Genomic DNA, 21,695 nt, shown 5'->3' with positions numbered 1-21,695 from the left:
AAATAAAATAAAATAAATTAGTGAATACAAATTTAAAACAGTTCGAGCAAACCTTTTAAAACACGCATCATGCACTATGGAACTTACCTTTCACTTTTATGTCATGCAGGTACGCAACTCAAACAATAGCAGGATTATTTATAAATATTGTCAATTGTGTGAAGTGCCCTGTGCCATAAAGTTGAAATTCTTCCAGCTGTAGTTTTTCTCTTAGAATTAGATTTGATTATAAATTAAAAGACGCATTGTGGCCTTCCAGAAGTCTGTCTGCCAAATGCCAATACATGGTAGTAAAATTGAAATTCTAACTTGGAAGCATGCAAACCAACACAATTTATATTCCATTACGCTGGTAACTGTAGTTCAAACAGATGTAATAATCAGTCTGATAAAAATTAAGGGATAGTTTACGTTTTTATGGGATTGAGGGGAAAGAAAATGATCAAATCCCCACCAAACAGAACTGGCTCATATATTTGTCACGGGATGCTTCCACCTAAAGCTATTTCTCTAAGCCACTTATTTGCCCTGGTGTGTCAAACCAACACCAATGATCAGGCAGCAACCTTCTTGGAAGTTACAGAATTGATAATGGTCGCGAACTCTGGACCCTGTAAAACATCAAATCAAACTTCAATAATGAATACAAACCAACATTTGGAGAATGAAATATTACGCCTCTTGTTTCTCTTTCAAATTTTCCTTACAAACGAGTGTAATATCTAGTAATCAATAAGAAAACAAGTGAAGCCTCTAACCGCATCATGGGTTTTTTTCCTTTATGACAGTGACAACATGAAATATTAGATATAGTACATTCAGCATGTTAGTGTACAAAAATATGCATCACATCTGCTCTATCTTAAAATATACATGTGACAGCCGATACATGCTTGATCTATGATATACTAATGACAAGTGCACACTCTTAATGGTTTTTAGAACCTTCTTTGATTACTTCTCAAAGAAAATCACATGATACGGTTAAAAACTCTTGTATATGATAAACCATATGATGCGGAACACAAGAAGGAATCATATAAATCACTACTCAGTTTGATATACATTTCTAATAGTGGACGGTGTGATAAATACCTTTAAGGAAGCACCACCTACAAGAAACCCATCAATATCTTCTTGCTTTGCAAGCTCAGCACAGTTGCTCCCATTTACAGATCCTGCAGAAGAGATACTGGTTCTGAGTAAGGATTATGATTGGAAAAAGTCAAATCATTTCTAAATGTAGTAAGTCCTGGGGCATTCAAACAATCAGAGCTTGTGAGGATAGAAATTGGCAGTGGGGTAAAATTTTGTAAGTCCAACCTCGAAACAAAACTATCACTGAGCATACTGCACCAACACATTTCCCAAAAGTCATGTTTTTTCTTCTCAATTCGTCAGGAAAATGCAGCGTATGCTTCCTCTGTTCAGGTAATAAAGACTAGTGTATACTTGACAGTCTTGACACAAATCCAACAGTATCACATAGAAAATATGATAAGGATCCTAAAAAAAATTAAGGCTGGATGCCTTTTCATATTTTGTAATACATGCTAATCACAAACTTGAAGTCAGATGAATATGTGATCGTATTGAAACAAAATTGAAAATGTACCCCCATAGATAATACGTGTCTTAGAAGCAACTTCTGCTGAAACATTCTTTTTGAGCCAATCGCGGACAGCTGCATGTACCTCCTGAGCTTGCTGGGGCGAGGCCACTTTACCAGTTCCAATTGCCCATACAGGCTCATATGCAACAACTACATCATCCCAACTGGGCACAGCTTCTGCACATCATGTAAACGAGTTGTTTTGGTGGATAGATTACAGAAGAGTAACTACTTCACAATAAGATCCTATTATTGACTGAAATTAATCAGAACAATAATATATGAAAGGAAACTTGCCTGCAAAAGCCTTCATTTGCTGAAAACAAACATTGAAAGTTTTTCCTTCTTCTCTTTCTTTAAGCAATTCACCAATACATGCTATAACACCAAGATTCTGGCTCAAGGCATAAGCAGCCTTCTTTCCTATAAACTGACAATGACAGTGCTTCAGTCAAGTTACTTAAATAAACTCAGCCCATTATCGACCTTCCCAGCGATACAAATATTTGAACTTCTTTTTTTATATAGATTTTTTTTTTTTTCTCGGACGTTCCAAAAGAAAATTTAAAAAGGTTTTGGAAATCTTACCTGATCATCTTCTCCAATAACATGTCTCCTCTCAGAATGCCCAAGAACAACCCATTTGCAGCCAATATCTTTCAATTGTTCCGCACTACAAAACAGCGAAGGCAAATTTATTAATTATGTGAAATTTTTAGATTGAATAAAGATAAATTTTACCAACAGGCCAGTGGCCTAGCGATACCAGGCTCGTACGAGCCTCGGTGGAGGCATGTGTGTGTGAGTACCAATTAAGGGGAAAAAAAAGAAAAAAAAAAAGGGAAAGTTTAAGCTTAGATTCAACAACATTATGATAAAATAAAAGGAAACGTCATCAAAGCAGAACTAGAGCCAAAAGACAAAAAATGTATTTGGTTCATCACTTCAGGAACCGCACCCGTGCAAATATGACTAGATCACTTCCACAGCATAAAGATAATGCAATAAGCAGATAAACACTCAGCCTGAGATCCGGGTCCTTGAAGATTCTCAATCCTGAACCAAGACTGCCTAGAAAACCCTTTTGCTAGGGGAAAGCCCACCAGACAGAAGTCACACCAAAACCAAAAACCAAGCAATAATTATCGTGGCCAAAATTCCCACATTTGTGCGCAAACTAGGGAGCCAAACAATAATACAAGCACTAAAGGGCACATATTATTGTGAACTGATATGCACAAGCAAAAATGGTACAGAATTCAAAGGGAAATGAACTTAGACAAGCTCATTATGCAATTCAAACAAATTTCTCTGATTACTGGTATTTTCAGGAATGGTTGGGCACATTGTAGAGTATGTGTCCAACAATAGGCTGTCCGACAAATAGAATCTTCCATGTCAGGAAAAAGCCAGGCCCACCTCAAAGTGTTCATTTTGTATATCTTTAGAAATTCTAACCAAACAGTGACTTAATTCTTTATTAAATTTTCCAATCTGTTAATATATTTTTCGAGGGCCAAAGTAAAGTGCACAATATGGTTACTATGGTCAAGGAACTCTCTCAACTCAAGAAACATATCCTTAACAAAGACTATTTCCCGACCCCAGTAGAACATAGAATGGCAAGTCAAGAACAATTTGAGCTAATCAAGGAAAAGCACAATAACCTGATCTCCCCGGTAAAGGCTCCACCTTTTCCAATCCAAGAATTTTGAGCAGCTATCTCAATCCGATCCGTTAATGAGTTCTTTACTTGGTCAATGTAAATAAAGGGAGGGGCTACAACAACATCTGCAAAATTCCAAAGACATGACTGACAGTTAGATCTTTTTAAATTTGGCACTGGTTTACCGGAAACTAAATAAATAAATAAATAATCAATAGCAACTAAATGACTCCCACGGACTTCTAGAATGACATGGATTGTACAACATAGAAAATGTCAGGCTAAGATGCGAAGATCAACAAAAGTTGTCAAAGGCCGTACTCTTGAAGAGGAAATACCTATAGAAGTTGCATCGAAAGGCTTCTCTCTTCAAGTTTGCATGCATGAATGCATGAAAAACTAGGAAGCACAGACACCCCTTTGGGGGTGGTGCCGTGGCGGTGTTGTACACGTGTCTAACACAGTTAGAAGTGTCTTGAAATTTGAATATTATTTTTTCTTAGTTGGACATGAATGAGACACAGCAGGGATACATTTGGACACTTTCAGGACACGGTGGGTAGTTTTGCAATTAAATTTTCAGAAAAATGGGGTTTCGATGCAATTTTAAATCATATTATGGGTTAGTTAGAAAAATAATATAATTGTTCTAAACTCCAAATTTGTGATAACATTTATGATAATGTGGATAAAATGGGAAAAAAATAATTTTATGTATATATAATACTTTATTATATTATTATTATTTTTGAGTATCTTTGCATGTTTGTGTGTCCTATTTTTTTTGAAATTTGACATATAGTCATGCCCATATTTTATTGTACCTTTGTCACGTGTCTATATCCGTGGTTCATAAATGAAAAACCTCAACTCAGTTACAACAAGCCTTATCACAACAAAGGTCTTAACTTTAGTTAAGCCACATGCTACCTGATATTAGTATATGCTCACTTTATGAGCATATTGTTTCTTACCAATATTAAAAAAAAAAAAAAAATTGATATAATGCTTGTCATAGAATTTACCTTTCAATTTTAGAAGTATATAGTCATCACAAGTACACCACAAGCATCCAGCACTCCTCCTGATTTAATTTTACAATTGATATAGTCTCCAATTTCTACCTTCTATGAAGAGTTAAGTTTAGTTTAATGAAGTTTTCTAAGGTACAAGAAATCTTTTTCACCATCCATCAAGCAACTTAAAAGTAATTATTAAACAATTTTGTTACCCAGGCCATCATTTCCTCGGTACTTCCAAGCCTCAATAAAAAATCTGATATGGTCTTTAAGTTATTTCTATTTTCATTTTCCTTAATGCTATTTTACCTTAAGCACCCTTGTCCTATGAAAATTTTTTATTTTCTCTAGTTTCCTAATTTTATCATATTCTTTTAAGGTTGAACTTCCTATATGATTTTCATTCAACTTCTCAAAATAACTTTTATACATTTCATTAATATCATCATCTTTTCCCATTAGTTCCTCACTGTTTATGCACTTAAAATGATTAAAAACTCAGTTTTAAACAGCGGGAATACAGAAAGGAACATCATGGTTTGATTTGCAAACAACATAACAGCTAATAGACATTGAACAGCTATTTCTTCAAGCATCATTCAACAATTTGTGATCGGTCACCATCTCTAATCTATATGGAAGGATGTGGGAAAAAAAAAATGAAATGGTATCAAATAGGTATTGAACTTTTAAATAAGAATCGAGTACATAAATATGTGAACTAAAGTTGAAACCTTCTGTTTGAGCTAAAATATGATTCCCTTCTTTCTCCACACATCATAACAGTTTGATAGTGATATATTTTATATTCAAAAAATTAGGAAGACAGCTAAATGAAGTCCCCTGAAATCCTGAATTCATACTGCCCACATTAAAAAGCAGGACGGGTCCAGAATTCATGATTGGATTGAAGAAAACATACAATTTGTCCTTGTTTAGAACTCTGTAATTCTACGCAACTATAAACAGCATAGGTTAAACTTGAGATAGACCTATATACTTGATTATGAGAAAAGATATGTACTTCAATAAGCAGAAGTCTGACAAGCTTTAGCCCCTATCACATGCTTGTCTGATAACTGGAATTTATAGAAAGCTACAAATAATGGATAAGTACATTCAAGTCACTCACAGATGTTACAATATTCACTTCATCCAGATAAATATATAATATATTGAATGTTCAACAATAACTCACCAACATCAGCCTCCAACTTTGCATTGTTCAAGTCCAAGACAAGCTTACTGATAGAATCTTTTGTGCCATTCTGTATAAAACATAGAGTAAGAACAAAAAGGTCAAATAAACAAACAAACCCCAACCAAAAGATATAAGGAACAAAACCTTATCAGTGCCTACAGTAATGTATCCAACAAGAGGGTGGGGGGTGTAGAAATGAAGTTTGCAAAATCCATACCATGAACAGGAAGAAAAAATTTGTAAAAGAAAAGCCATGAAATTTAAGTCACAAATATAATAGTATAATATAAACCTGCATTATTTTTCTATAAGAAATGCAACCTTGCATAAATGCTAGCAAAGTTTTGAAATAAATATGGAACCAGATAAAAAGGATGAGAAATTCCAAACAAAAAGAACCTGTCATTTGCATTGCTGATTATCTAGTGTTTCATGTGAGGACAAAGCAAGATGAAGCATAAAGATATTATATAAGAGGCATGCTACTAACAAAAACGGCAACTAAGTTCTATGCTAAAGCAGAGAATCAGCTTGATATAATTCAAACTTAGGCAGTTAGTAAAGAAGACTTTTCTAATATGAATCAAAAGCGGTGCAAGATGGATTTAGCTCCAGCTTAAGGGAGAAACCTTACAAATTACATTGTAGGCACTTACTGCATGATAGTTTTCAATAATATATATATATATATATATATATATATATATTTTTCCTTTCATACTTTTCCTTTCTTGATATAAAATTAAAGAGCATACGATCCTCGTCAAAATTAGATCTCACATTTTGCCCTCCCTATCCTACATGTACTAGATTGTCCTAACCCTGTCTTTTCAGTATGACATCCCAAGATAATTAAAGTTTTTTTTCATCATAAATCGTTATTAAACCTAAAGAATTTAAAATTTGACTGAAGGAAGAGAATCATTGCGGTCATTATTTTGACAAAATGTTCTCAAACGATTTATTTTATTTTATTTTTATAAGTAAAATGTTAAATAAAATGTTTTGAAACAAAATGACGACATCTTAACCTTTTTCCTGAAATTTCATCAACAACCTATGCCCTTCTAAAGGACAGACTTTTTTTCATTAATCCACCTTCTCAATTTTAAATCTGTGACATTGTGACCCGAATTTGGTTATGGGTCGCGTTGTGGCCAGATTTCGACCCGACGACCCGTTGCTTGGGGGCAGTGCCCTCGAGGAAAATTCTTGACCCGGTTTTTTGCTTGCGGTAGCCCGATATATAAGGGCACTTAACATTTGGAGTGGGATGATCAAGAGACACTGAAAATCGCAGAAAAGGAGTGAGAGCGAGGGTTTGGGAGGCTTGTAATCTCCAGATTGTCACATAGTGAATTCTTTCGTCGGATATTCACCGTGGACATAGGCTTCGCCGAATCACGCTAAATCTTTGTGTTCTTTGTGTGTGGCGTGTTTATTTTCCGTCGTGTTTCTTGGTTGTTTCTTGGGTTTGCTGCGTTTGTCGTAACAAAATCAAATACACCAAGATAGCTAAAAGAACAGGAAGAAGAATGTCTAATCGCTGAAGACCCCCCTACTAGCTGGAAAATAATGGGACCACATTTAAAAGCCTATTTAATGTTAGAGCCTAGAGGTCAGTCTGTTCTACTTGTTCTCTTTCAATATCTTGATTAAAGTGAAAAAAATTACTCCATTCCGTGCATCACACCAGGAACTTGCTGATGCAACTTCTATTAATAGCATTATTATGCCCGAGCGGTAGTCTTTCTAGTCCCCAAGATCTATTAGTAAAGTCAACAAACACCCAAGAGGATAATATTTTGGAAACAACAAAAACTAAACATGACTATAGACATCTCCCCAAATGACAGGAATATGGATAAAGGAAATGATACTTACACACTTCCAGTTGCCACCGACGAAGAACTGCAAGAAAAAGAAAAGCAAAAGATCAAACTTCTAACAGTAAACAGGGAGAATACTTAACACAAAATAACAAAGGAAAATATTAAAGTTCATTGAGTAAAGGACCTGAGATATGATATCATCCTAAGAAACATGGATGTAAAACTAGCAATTTTAAGCAAAATACAGAACATGTCTCAAGAACGGAAATGAGACATGATTGGGATGAAATATCAATATTAGAAATGGTTGTGCCATCAGAAAACCATGTTGATTAGCCAATTAAAAGCCTTACAATAAAATTTTAATCTAGTAAATGCCATCACAAAGCATGCTCAAAACTTACATTAACAGGAACCTATCATATATCTAATTGACCGTATACACTGGATAAGGAACATGAACTAATCCAGGAAAATTACCGAGGAAGGAATTGCTAAATGAGCTCAAGAATAATGCATAAGTTGTAAAAAAAAATAGCTTTAATTGAAGGTGTGGCGCTGTCTGAAAACAACAAACAACCATTCTGAAAATGTTTAGTTGCCAGAATCAATCAAACTCTCACCGAATTTACAGATGTAGGAAGTTAAATGAATGATTCAAATGTGCATTATGTGGTTACCCAGAATTAGAAGGCACCAAAATTACTGTTCGAAATTTTTTTTATGGATGGAGTAACCATATATATGTGGGTTGCCATGAAATAGGCAAAACCAATAGCCCAAATCGCAAGGAGTTCAGAATGGAGTTTAGGTGTTTGGAGGATAAGGACGAGAGAAATTTAAAATGAATGAGGCAATAGACAGCAAGGTGAATAAAGGTGTTGGCACTTGCGAACTAAAGAATTAATGGCTATTATGGTAAGATTAATACGACACAATGCAAGTCCACACAAACCAACGCTAGATGATAGGATTGAAACAAGGCTAATTACAGTACATTTTGCAGGCCAGTGTATATAACAATGTTGTAAGTGTGGGAAACCCACATTGATGTGATATCAACATTGAGACAATAGTGTTGCATTTGAGTGCCTTTTTATGAAATAAATTCCAAGTTTGATCACTTTACATGCTTAATTATGTTCCGAAATTGGTTCTTTCATTGTCAACTCAGTTTTTTTTTCTGGAAGAGCACTATTGTGAGAGCTATTTTTGTTACTTCCACAACCACTTAATCTAGTTGATGGCATATAAATCCTGATTCTCAAATTTAGTAATTTTGTAATTTAGTCTAATCATTCGATTTTTTTAACTGTATTTTTTTGGAAATCTTAATAATCGGGCAAAGGACACGCCTCTCCCCTCCTTGTTCTTGATAGATTTATCTTACAATATACCAAAATTCAACAAAAGGAGTCTCAGATTACACACATTCATTCTATACTTCCATAACCAAAACACTGAAATCAGAATTCGAAAAACAAAAACAGATAGATAGAACATGCTCTGATAGGTCTATCTTTTAATATGATAAAAATTCATAGAGAGAGAGAGCAAGAAACTCTAAAAATTGCACACATTCCCTACACAATTTGAGAACCAAAACAACGGAAATGAAATTCGAAAAACAACAGAAGATTGATAATAGAACATAATCCATCAATCCGAACAAATGAAATGATAGATCTATGGAAGAATAAATTACCTTTCCGGAACCGGCCATGGTGACGACTCCTCTGCAACCTTTTCTTGAAGAGGAGAGACGGATGTGAGAATCGACGTGCTGGAAGAAGGAGGTAGTGGATGAGAGAGAAAGAGAGTGATCTCGACGCAGTCCAGAAAACTGAGGAGGGGATGCGAGAGATGTTGGTGCAACCGCCATTACAGCTAGCTTCTTCAACCGTTACTCTGGTAAAGCTCTCTCTTTATCTCTCTACAACTCACAAGCGCTTCTTTCAGAATCTAGTGTGTGTGGCGTTGTGTTTTATGCTAATCGGCTGAGCCAGACGAGGACAAGGAACGTGATCCACGCTATTTTTGGCAGCGTGAAATACACGCTCCAAGATTATTTAGCTACGCGAATCATTTTGTCTTAAAACTCCCCCCACAAAGGTAAACTAAGCTGGTGGTAAAGGTGTCCCACGTAATATTTAAATGAAAAATAAAATGGTTATGTAATAGTAATACTACTTACTATTTTTAAACTTTTTGGGATAACAAGTTAATCAATTCATTGCAGATGTTAAGTGTGTTTGAGTGAAAAAAAAAATCAATAATTTAATTTTTATTTTATACAATTTCATATACTTCGTTACATCAAAGTATTAATCTATACTAAGTATAAAATTTGAGGTTATGTAACATTTGTACTTCATTCCGAGAATCACATTCAGCACAAACTCATATGGAGTAGTATTACTTTGTAACAAAATTATATCATAAATTTTTATTTATTATCAACTAATATACAGTAACAATTTTGATGAATCCCATTCCAAAACACGTGATACCCCTATGCCAAACACGCGCTCGGTTCAAAAGTTGTCGTCCTTTCAACGGGAGGGCATTTTGGCACCGATAAAAACCTCGTAACTTGTTTTTTTCTTTTTTTTTTCCTTTTTTCTTTTTTCTTTTTTTCAGATAGGATAATGGTGAAGGGTCCTTCTCAACCTGCCACATGATTACGAGGGTATGGATTTGGATCCATGGGTATGACGGATTGGTGTATCATGGGTGGAGGGGGATCGCTGGACCGTACACGTGGAACTCATCCATCATCACAAAAATCTGTAGCCAATCAATCTTATGTTGGGGAATCATAGACAAATTTTGCACTTAGAAGAGGAAAAAGGTTGGTCGAAACAGAAGCCAGATCGTTTGATATGCAGGTCCACCTAACTCAATGTAATATAGAATGATCAGGGTCGTTTGATTCTTAGTTAATCCACCTAACTTTTAAATTTTAATATATATATTAAAATTTATCTTCTTCCCACGGGTTAAAAAAGAATATATATATATATATATATATATATATATATATATATATTATCAATCCAAATCCAATCAGTAGTCATGGGTTCCACTCCTGGTTAGGTAGTGAACCCAGAACACTTCTGGTTAGGTACTGAACCCAGAAACTATTAGTCTGGTAGGACTCATAAGTACTATCAAATTTATCCAACTTTGATAACAACCATTCTACAGATCAATTTTAACATTATTTTTATGTACAGTGACTGATCCTGATTTCCGATTCACAACTTTGTCTTGTCCGACTGAGCTGATCATATGCAACTGCATTAACAAAGGCTTGGCTGGATGTGCCTCATTTTGTTAGGGATTGTTGAGAATGAGATCACATTAGGCACACATTTTGTTTTTCTTTCAGCAAGTGTGCAACAATCCAAAAAAAATGAGCAGAAGTGGTGGTAACTACAAGTAAGGGTGGCAATTTAAACTCAAATCATTTAAATTCATCTATTAAAATTAAAGTATTTGAATACTCAAATTTATGTAAATGGGTCAATATATATATAAAAAGTAGGTAGCCGATCAATAATGACTTAAGAGTGAATACCCATCTTAACCCAATCCTATTTTTATCTCTCTTTTTTTCTCTTTCCTCTGTTTTTTCTTTTTTCTGTCATAAAAAAGAAAAAGAAAAAGAAAAATTATAACGCTTGAAATAAAAAAAAAATTAATGTAAAAACAAATTTTTTTTTTTTTGTTATTCAACAATCATAATAGTAATAATATTACTTGAACGGTAGTTGTTCTACTATTATTAATATCAATATTTTCTGTTTCTATCCCTCTCTATTCTTATTTTTTATCTCTCCTCCCTTTCTATATATATATATATATATATATATATATATATTTTTTTTTTTCTCTCTCTCTCTCTCTCTTCCCCTTGTTTCTCTCTGTTCTCTTCGTTTCTGTCTCCTAAACAAAATACAAAAACAAAAACATTTTTTCTTTTAAATTTATTTTTATTTTCAAAAAAAATTAAAAATTAAAAATTTTATTTTTTTGCATTGATAACTATCGTCTTATCATCTCTTCCCCTCTTCTCTCTCTCTCCCCTCCGTTTTCTCTCCTCTTTATTTATTTAATATTTTTTTGGGCCATGATAACTCTCAAAATAAGTTGTATAGAGACTTTTATCCAAAAATAAATAAATAAATAAGAAAAAAAATTGTAACTAGTGAGACCAAAAAAAAATAATAAATTAATACAAAAATATTTTTTATATAATTTTTTTATATTCAACAATTAAAATAATTTAACAATTTATATCTAAAAATATTTGAATAATTGAATTAAGTGTGTTTTAACTAGCCCATTTAACACCCAACTCTTTTATAACTCATGAATTAATAATGAATTATTGACCCACTATTGACTCAAATATCATCCCAAACCCACCAATTGCCACCCCTGCCTACAAGTTGGAACTTGGAAGATTGTAGTTGCAGTTCTTGATCTCGCCAAAGATGTGACCTGAATAGTTTGACACACTAAATACACAAAATGATTTTGTCTAGGTTCAACAGAACAATAATTTGTTGGAAGGGTCCCACCAAAATGTAGCAGATGATAATAATGATAGGTCACACCCTCACCCCAATTTTGAAGGAGGTTGGCCTTCATGTGTGTGCATAAAGAAACCGTTAAGCCCCAAAGGAGTTTTGAACACTGAGCTAGGCATTCCTGGGAAGCTTCCGGTTAAATTAGAACCATACGGAAATCAAATCATACATATGATATGAACATAGCCACGAAATGATTATAACTATATTATAATAAGCCAACATAATGATACAAAATTAATTATTCCAGTGTCATTACATACAAAAATTACAATCATTTTCCTAAACAAGTAATGGACCACTAACCTTAAAGCCTTCCTGCTTGGAAAAGCATGGGAAATCACCCAGCATCAGAACCTTTGATGATCTGTAATATAACCATTTCAGTTTGAAGTTTGTCCAGAATTTAATGCTAATTAGAACACAACTACAAGACAACAGTATCAAAAATATATAAACTATGAGACATTAGAATCAAACAGACCTACAAGGAAAAAGAATAAGACAGAGATATCAAATAGAATAGGAGCAGACAAAACATGTTATGAGAAGCAAGCAATAGGAGATAAACTAATAAATAATCATCAGAAGAAGGCACAAACCTGGATTTTCTTATTCTCTCCGCTTCTTCAATCATCAGCCTTCGTGCCACCAACTACGCTATTTGATGAACTATCCTGCACACTACGAGATGAAGAACACCTACTCGAGTAACTCCCATCTGTAAGGCTGTTTTCCTTCCTCATCAATTTTCTGGATTTCCTTTGTCCAGAAGAGGCATCCTGCAAACCACTTAAATCAGTTCCAATCTATTACCCAAAGCAATTGAAACACCATGGTTCGATTTCTAGGAGTTATAACTCTCACTGCTGGCATAAAAAATAAAAGAGCAGAGAAAATGAAAATAAAGTTCCAACAAAGCCACAATGTGAATATTTTCACAAAATTCCAAAACGACCATTCTACAGATCAACCAACAAAGATAGAACTCACCTGTTCTCCTGTAGATCCTGGTGTCTTGAGTTCTAGGTCTGTTGGGACATCATCAGAATCCTCACTTTTTCCAATCTTGCTCTCCCCTTGATGGTCTGATGCCTTGTTTTTGGAATCTTGTTTGCTTGAACTGTGAGACCTACTACACGGCTGTGCGATTGGAGTTACATAATGGGTAGACTGCTGTTCAATTAGGGTGTTAGGAGTTAAATATGGAACAAAAGTTGAACAGGGGTTAGGAATAATCCCAGGATTTTGACTTCCAAGAAAGGGGTATGGCTGCAAAGATGGATGCATGGGAATCGGCCCAGGAGGCATTGGCACCGGCAATGGAAAAGAATAAGGCGGTGGGTGCATGACAACTGAATGATCCATACCAGCCCATGGAAACATAGCCCTGAGTCTCTGCTGATACTGAACATTAAGGTTCTCGATGTCAGATTTAAGTGATGCTTTCTCTTCTCTGAGATCATTCTTCTCCTGTGTCAACTGATTTCAAATAAAGATTAAGATGAAATAGCCTACAAAATAGGCCCCACATTATTTGTATCACAAAAACCAAAAATTAATATAGTATTAATAATTATAATTACAACAATAACAATAAAAAGAAAGTCACCTCAGAAGATTCTTCAGTGAGTGCAGCATACTCGGTTTTTAGTCTGTTGACTTGAGCAGTCAGATCCTTAAGCAGTTGGATCGTGTCAGCAAGAATGGATGCTTTGTCATTTTTGGGCCTATCAGGATCTGCATTTTAAGTTCACTTCATGTTACTCATCTTGCTGGCATCAAAAGGAAATTTGCAACGATTTTAAGTGATCACATGGAGGAAGGATCTCGTAACAACGGCCAAGTTTCTAAACTCAACAGTTGACTGAATCCCTGATTATCTGAGCTTAAGATGTGATAGCCTACAGATTCAGTTAAAATTATAAGGTGTTTTTAAGGAATAATATTAAAAATAGAAACCAGTAATAAAAATAACATATGCTTGATGAAAATTATAGCAGTATACTGTAGATTTTTCTTTGTTATCAAAGTTCAAATGAGACCTGACAAAATGCGAGATGTGTCTTCTTATCCAGAGAATAGGGCTCATCTTAGCAGTTGTGAAGTTTTTAATTTTTTTGCATTATCTGGGATTCAAGAGGTGCCGAACTGCTAAAGGCACATTACAATAGCATAATTAAGGCTTCATGAATTCTATTCACAACTTCAAAGCATTTGCAGAGCATCCTTTTAATTTAAATTTAACATTACCAAGAGAAGAGAAGGAGGTAAAGAAGACAAATTTTCTAGTAGATTTCTCAAGCCTAATGATTCAAATATGAAGACACATGCAACCATGTCTAGCTTTATTCAAGAGAGAAGTCGAGAATATGGAATTCTGGGATGGGTCAGAATTTAAACTGAAACTGCTGCTAACTATATGCAAAGCAGTGTAACTACTAACTAGGTGTCCACAACTATTCTTAATTACAGGATTAATTCATACACTGTCCCTACAAGATAGGGCAGGAATGTGTTTATTGACTGAACATAGAAACCAAAAAAATTTAAAATCCAATATAAAAGGAAATTTTCTTTGTTGTTATGTTGCAATGATAGAATCTAATTTTACCTAACGTATTTCCCAACTCCATAAACTGTTCATTGAGACGATCCCTCCTCAATTTCTCACGGTCAGCCTTCTGAACTTTTCTTGCAGCAGTACAGTCCTTGACATCTGCTTCCAGTCTTTAATTATTGATGGACAAATCACAAATGTGATGGGAAGAAGAAGAAGAAGAGAGGAAAGGAGAGAGGAAGGGGCAGAGAAACAAGATAGAAATCATTAGTGCATAAAGAATCTGATCAGAGAATAATCTACAGAATCAAAAGTGGAAAAAACTTCCCACAAAGATGCTCATGAATCATGATATCATAAACTAGCTAGGTTCACATCTCAGTTGGGGCATGCCTTGTAGATGCCTCTCCGTGGTCACTGCTAATAATATTTACCTAAAGAGATTCGATGTGACAGGAATTTTGGCATCTAACGGAATTGCCGGAAAATAGAAGAATATAATCTGTGTCTTGATTGGTTTGAGTTTTGACGTGAAACTTCACTTTTGAATATGCTAACTACTTAGAATTCAGCTAATCAGGTTCATTGATCACAATATCCAGGTTACGAGTAAGCCCATTGACTAGTGAAAATAAATTTGAATTAAAATGTGGGGTTGCATGACATGAACTATCTTTGGAATGATTCCTCAGGAAGCACGTATGAGGGGAAAAAGTTTGGAGATGCCACAAAAATCACATTAAAGGTCTGATTGCAAATTCAATTTAAATTTTAGTTCATAGTTGTAACTCAACTCAAATTCCGATGGAGCTGTAAATGAGAAGGAATTGTAATTCCTTTGTTTGGATACAAATAATTGGAGTAGAAATTTGAATTTTAATCAATAGGTCAGTGTGCTCAATTTGAATTGTTATTATTAAAAAGAAAAGAAAATAAAAGAAGAAAAAAACAGCATGTGCTGACATCAAATTGCCACTAGAAACACTACAGCAACCATCATTGTTTTTTATTCTTCCTCTTTTTATATTATTTTATTTCTAGTTTTGAAATTAATCGAAATACCATTCGCCAAAGAGTGAATGCTTACAACTCAATTACAAAACACTAACAATAACTCGTCCTGGTTATTTGGAATCAATTGCATGAATTATGCTTCATCATTCTTCTCTATCCAAGACCACAACTTCACTTAAACCGTACGCTATTTGAGAATAGCATCATCTCTAGTTTCTTCCAATTTGTGAATAATCAAGCTAGTCGAAGATGTTATTCGTAAATAGTATCTCTGATCTCTTTATTCTTTGATCTTATCACCACTTGTACCCCTAATTTTACTAAAACTACATTAAATATGTTTAGTTCTAATCATACTTACAACAATCACGAATCTAAAACTTCTCCCAAAACTCTAATTTCGTACTTATCCATACCTAATTTTTAATTAGTCAAAACAATATCATCAACAAATAGCATGCCCATAAAACTTCGTCCTAAATGTGCCTTGCCAATTCATCCATAACTAATAACGTTAATCTTAAATGTCAGGCCTGCATCAATTGGAAACTCATTTGTTTCTCCTATAACAATCATTACTATAGTCATTTGGCTCGAGAAGAATCGGAGATTTTTCGATGGCAAGGAGAAACCCATTTCTATGCTTAAGTTCTCTATTATTTCTACTTTTTTTTGCTGGGTCTCAGGGAGAGATAATCATTCTGTTGAGGAGATTGTTATTTTTTTGGCCTCTTTGAAGGCTTGAGGCTTTTTGTTTCCATGGGTTTCGCTCCCCTTTTGAGCGCTTTTTTTAAAATTCTTACTTATCAAAAAAAAAAAAAAAATTCATTACTATAGTCATAGTTTCATGAATATCTTTTGTCATGGAATATATTTATTTGATACTCTTTTCTTTATTAAAAACCCACCACACGGTATTCTAGGGGACCTAAGTTAATATGAAGAATTTTTTGTTCTCTCTACATCTTCCCTTGGCATATATCCGAAGTGACTTTCATACTATTATTTCACGTCCTAACCGTTGTTGAATCATTCTTTTAATAATATGATCAATTAATTTAATACTGCAAGAATTTGTTCGGTTTTGAATATCCCCTCTTACGCATATAGCTAATAAAATACTTTCACCACATTTGTCTTATAATTGTTATGATCTCACTGATCAATTTTGTTACCAAAGACGCATCATTATCCCTAAAACATTTTTAATATTCAAAAGTGTTATATGATCCTAAAACCCTTTCTGTTATCATCTTTCAATTAATTTTTGGCTTCACAGCTATTTTCTCTAATTTCCCAAGGCTACCACAATACCCAATGATTGATCAATAATCAATTCAGTGGGAAGCAATGGTAACCAAACATGACTCGCAAACTTTCCAAAGAGACACGCAGAAACCCCAAGAAATGAATATTATTCATTTTCCATTTGATAAGAGATGATGATTATTCATTACAACAAGCTTTTGCTAAAAGAGAAAAATAATGTAGTTTGTTGGCTAAGATTTCTAGTGTGAAGGCATCTCTACTAGAACTTCTTGTATGTTGCCAATGGGAACTCAAGTAAAAAATGTAAGCTTGAGAGAACACCTCTATTGATCGATACAACATGATGTGATGTTTGGTGGTTTGGTGTAGCATGGACCAGAAAGGAAATCCTTGGTGCTCAGTAGGTTTTTAAAAAAAAAAAATTAAAAAATAAAAATTTATCAGCCAAATCACTTGCATGCTAGCAGAACAAGGCGATGTTTAATTGAAAGTTGTGCATTTAGCCCAAAATTATCAAAGTGAATCAAAGACTACTAGGCTAACTTTGAGCGGAAATATCCGGTTAATCACAATATTCTCTTTGTGCAAATACTGCAATGGTGCTAGATCAAGGTCACAAGGAGTATTGCCAACTTCTTGGCATTGAATTGCCAAATTAAGTGGATATCACTATAATTAGTTACACTAGCTGATTATGTAATGAATTCCACCAACAATCCACTGATTGGTAACGCACTTTTATGGTGTTGCATAGAAAATAAGTAATATGTTGCTCAAGTATAGTGCTAAAACAGAATATAAAGCATGTCCCAAGACCTATTATATCCTTGGCGTTCAATAGAACAAATTATTCTCTAAGATCAACTCAATAAGACCTTTTAACGACTATTGGTGGTCTCTTAAATGATTATATTTTGTCATTCTACTCTATTTAAAGACATAACGTCAGTTAAGCGCACATTATCATATTTGTTTTTACTATCTCAATCTATGTTAACATTTATCTTCTAGTATTTTTCTTCCATTAGAATCACCCTCAACATGCCACAATCATGCTCTATTAACATCCACCTCAAATATATGCTAAGAAGCACGGACATGCCAAAATGGGCGAAGAATCCGTGTCCGACACGTGTCGGACACACCAAAAAACATGTTTGGAATTTTTAATTTTTCTTAATTTTCGGACACGGCATGAACACAGCTCGGACACGGCACGGACACTCCGCGGACACACGTGTCTGGAATTTTTTTTTTTTTTTTTTTAAATTTTGAATGCTAATATGTTCTATTTTTTGTTTTGTACTACCCTTTTGGTATTGTAAATGGTAAAAGTCCTAGGTCAAATGATGGATGGGAATAGATGATAGTACACTGACTTGTTTTTGTATCTTTTTTGGGGACTAACTTTTACGTTTTTGTGAATATTTAGTGCTAACAGTAAAGTCCGGAATGTTAAACAGTCATGAATGTTAATAGTCCTTTCTGTCTATGCTTTTGTATTTGGAGTAAAGTTGTAATGATGATTAAATGATACTAGTTATTATTCTAATGTCTTATTTTTTATTTGGTTTTATAACTATGCAACATTGTTCTTTTATAGTTTATTAGTTATGAGTTATGATTTGTGTTTTTTTTTTTCATTGTGAGGTTGATGAAAAATAGTAACACTTAGTAATTTTTAAAGTACTATATCACACATATATATATACGGGACACGGATACGACACGACACGGACACGGCGGAACGGCAAATCCAAAAATATTAGGGCACGGACACGGCGAATAGGGCACGGCGAATAGTGTAGATTTACGCTATTCGCCGTGTCCGTGTCCTAATTTTTTTCGATTTACCGTGCCGTCGTGTCCGTGTCGTGTCGTATCCGTGTCCGTACTTCTTAGAATATATGCATCTTGGTCATACTCATTTTCTTAACTTTTGTTTGTTAACTTTCTGTCCTATAAAATATGACAGGTCAACTAGCTATGCCAACACAAAATATGCCAAGAACACTCCTCTGTTTAACCAATCATACTTTAATTTTATAACTAATGTCATCTCCAATATCTTCTTCCTTGTGAACAATTGAGCCTAATACGTATCTCTAGTCTACAAATTAGTTTCATAAAAACTATGAAGCGATAAAAAATATTTCAAGAGAGAAGTGAGCACAACATATGATGAACAAGTACTCAGACTAATTTTTTTGTATGTATGGTCACGAGAAAATAACAAGTTATAAAAGACGCCAAAAAGATAGCCTCCATGAATCATGATATGTGAATGACTTAAGTAGGTTGACATTCATGCTCCAAATTGAGTTAGAAACATGATGCTACAACATCATAATCATCTCACTGACACAAAACCCAATTTCAAAATGTCTCTACTTCTCTTCCTCTCTTTATTTATTCCCTTTTATACAAATTACAGTAATAATCGAAATTCCAGCTTCCCTATGTCAATTTAAAATCTCTCAACTTGGGTTCGATAAGTATTGATTATTTGCCATCGCCTCCGCGGCAATCAAGGAAACTTGCCAATCAACTACTTGCCCGTAGCATGCAGCTCAACTACTGTCCTCTTGCTCTCTTGCTCACAATTAGAATTACCAAGTCCCAATTTGGAAAACATTCGGTCGACCATTTGCAGTTCTTTATCCGCATTATAGACATCATTCTCTTATGCATATTTAAGTATATATGAATTATGGCAATAATTTCAACTTATACGACTAAAATGAGTGTCCAATCAAAAAGAAAAGAAACAAAATTGATCTATGAAATTAGCATTCTGAGCATATAATCAAATAGGTTTGTAAAAAAAAAAAAAAAACAAACAAACAAACACACACACACACAACGATCAAAACTCTTACTATATGTGGAATGAAGCAAACCTCGGATCCACGTGAAATTGATTGGTGGGCAAGCGCAGATCAGGAGGCTGCTGATGAAACTCAGCGACGGATGGGTTTGGGACTTGAATTGATTGACAGAAGGGGTCGTGTTTCAGTTGATCCATAGTCGCATTATTCAAAAGGGCATAGTCTACTAGAAAATCTAGGGCTTTTGGTTGTATGTATTACCCTCGACCGTACCGTCAGATTAATCTATGCGCAAAGCTTATCGTCTATTTTTGTGCCTTCCACGCTTCATCCCACTTCATCGGGTCCTCTCGTTCTAGTTGAAATTTTTCGCGAAAGCTGCTCATATTTTTTATTTATTATAATAGCTAGCCCATAAAAGTATATATTTACATTTATAGCCAAACATAAGTTTAAAAAATTCCTGCAATTCGAAGCATCTAAAAATAAATAAAATAACAATAATAATAACCCGTAAATAAGAAGATTATTGAGAGTAATCATTGTAGCTAGTTTTAATCCATATTTTCATAATTAAAAAAAAAACAACCTAATATGTTGTTTTCATAATAAAATGGTTTTCTTTTTCAATACAACTATTCAACTCCATAAAAATAAAATAAAATTTCAATCAAAATATGTAATATAACGAATCTGAAATTACAATATTCATTAAATATTGTATTTGGTATGCAGGAATAGAATAGAATGCAAGTGGGAATGGAATAGAATTGAATGGTCATTTTCATTCTATCGTTTGATTATAATTATGAAATGTGTAGGAATATAATAATAATAATCTTTCTAATGTTTGGTTGGACCAATTTAAAATTTAGAATGGAATAAATTTTAAATTGAGTTTTTCAAAACATCCCTCTTAGTAACAAATAAATTAAATTAGTAAAATGACAGTCTTCTATAATTTTTTAAAAAATAAATGGTAATGATGGTGGTGGATTATGATGGCGACAGTGTTAGAGGTGGAAAACGGTAGTGGTGTAAGCGGTGGTGTTGGAAGGTAGGTAGTGGTGGCAATGGTGGAAGGCGGCACTGGTGTTGGTGGAAGGCGGTGACAATAGTGTGGTGGTGGAAGCCAATGGAGGTGATTGTGGTGGTGGTGGAAGGCAGTGGGGTGACGGTGTGGTGGAAGATGGTGGTAAAAGGCGGTGGTGGTGATGAAAGGCGGTGGCAGTGGTGGTATTGGCGGTGATGGAAAACGATAGCGGTGGTGACGGTGGAAGCAGTGGAAGGCGATAGTGGTAGTAGAAGGTGGTGCCAGTGGCGGCGGCGGTGGTTGTGGAAAGGAACGGTGGTGAAGGTGGTGGTGGAAGGTGGTGGCTGTGGTGAAAGGCGATAGTTGCGGCGGTGGAAAGCTGTGGGCGGTGGTGAAAGTCGATGGCGGTGGCGGCGGCAGTGGTGGTGGTGAAAGGTGGAGGTAGTTGTGATGGAAAGTAGCGGTGGTTTTTGAACTCGGAACATGAGAGTTTTTTAGAGAGTTGATTTTTGAAAAAAATTTAATTGAGAATGGAATGGATTATTCCATAGGTTTAGTTGTGGAATGGATTTTCATTCTCATAAATAAATCTTTGTTCTAATGAAATGACCATTCCCAATTTAAATTACATATTAAACAAATAAATGATTAAAATGAATATTCAATTTCATTTTATTCATGCATATCAAACGTTCATTTGTTTGATATGCAATTTAAAGTGGGAATAGCCATTTCATTAAAACAAAGATTAATTTATGAGAATGAAAATCCATTCAGTATACATGATAACATTTTAAAGTACTCCAAACACTACCATTTTTTTTGTTATTTACTTTTGAATAGTTATATGATACATTAATTTAAAAACGGAATTTAATTAAATGGTATTTGGAAGGAAGTTTTATAATGCCCTGAAATCCTTAGAAAAGTTGTCTGTATTTGATAGGTTTAAAATCTAATTAACTTATTTAACAAGATAAGTTTATAACACTAGTAAAAAATATATTACAAATTCAATCAACAAATGTAAAATAAGAAAAAATTAATTTATTTTATTCTTATATTC

At 34.3% G+C, this 21,695-nt stretch overlaps 2 protein-coding genes across 2 annotated transcripts; both read right to left on the bottom strand.

Annotated features, from left to right (window-relative positions):
- Positions 1–318: 318 nt before the first annotated feature.
- LOC132293883 (triosephosphate isomerase, chloroplastic) lies at positions 319–9,298 on the bottom strand. Its single transcript, XM_059791533.1, has 9 exons — positions 9,036–9,298; positions 7,383–7,409; positions 5,496–5,565; positions 3,280–3,403; positions 2,201–2,285; positions 1,910–2,042; positions 1,616–1,789; positions 1,096–1,178; positions 319–611 (listed from the first exon to the last, which is right to left on the bottom strand). The coding sequence occupies exons 1-9, from the start codon at positions 9,210–9,212 to the stop codon at positions 555–557; spliced, it is 930 nt and encodes a 309-aa protein (XP_059647516.1). The 5' UTR covers positions 9,213–9,298; the 3' UTR covers positions 319–554.
- A 2,810-nt stretch (positions 9,299–12,108) lies between these two features.
- LOC132293881 (transcription factor bHLH121-like) lies at positions 12,109–19,957 on the bottom strand. The gene is made up of 6 exons (XM_059791532.1): positions 19,669–19,957; positions 14,540–14,655; positions 13,538–13,665; positions 12,919–13,407; positions 12,528–12,707; positions 12,109–12,292 (listed from the first exon to the last, which is right to left on the bottom strand). The coding sequence occupies exons 1-5, from the start codon at positions 19,791–19,793 to the stop codon at positions 12,555–12,557; spliced, it is 1,011 nt and encodes a 336-aa protein (XP_059647515.1). The 5' UTR covers positions 19,794–19,957; the 3' UTR covers positions 12,109–12,292; positions 12,528–12,554.
- Between the last annotated feature and the right edge of the window lie 1,738 nt (positions 19,958–21,695).

Source organism: Cornus florida, unplaced genomic scaffold (genome assembly GCF_030987335.1).
Source record: "Cornus florida cultivar Cherokee Brave unplaced genomic scaffold, ASM3098733v1 CherokeeBrave_3.0.0_Hap2_Chr02, whole genome shotgun sequence".
NCBI classification, from domain to species: domain Eukaryota; kingdom Viridiplantae; phylum Streptophyta; class Magnoliopsida; order Cornales; family Cornaceae; genus Cornus; species Cornus florida.
The sequence above is the reverse complement of the archived record's forward strand: the minus strand, read 5'-3'. Positions and strand labels throughout refer to the sequence as shown.

Excerpts from the sequence above, each read along its gene's own strand:
- LOC132293881 (XM_059791532.1), bottom strand. The coding sequence starts at position 19,793 with ATGGATCAACTGAAACACGACCCCTTCTGTCAATCAATTCAAGTCCCA. Across the intron at positions 14,656-19,668 it reads CAATTTCACGTGGATCCGAG|ACTGGAAGCAGATGTCAAGG; the intron begins GTTTGCTTCATT and ends CAATAATTAAAG. Across the intron at positions 12,708-12,918 it reads CAGGATCTACAGGAGAACAG|GATGCCTCTTCTGGACAAAG; the intron begins GTGAGTTCTATC and ends AGTGGTTTGCAG.
- LOC132293883 (XM_059791533.1), bottom strand. The coding sequence starts at position 9,212 with ATGGCGGTTGCACCAACATCTCTCGCATCCCCTCCTCAGTTTTCTGGA. Across the intron at positions 2,286-3,279 it reads GCCTTTACCGGGGAGATCAG|TGCGGAACAATTGAAAGATA; the intron begins GTTATTGTGCTT and ends GCTGTTTTGTAG. Across the intron at positions 1,179-1,615 it reads GACACGTATTATCTATGGGG|GATCTGTAAATGGGAGCAAC; the intron begins GTACATTTTCAA and ends TCTCTTCTGCAG.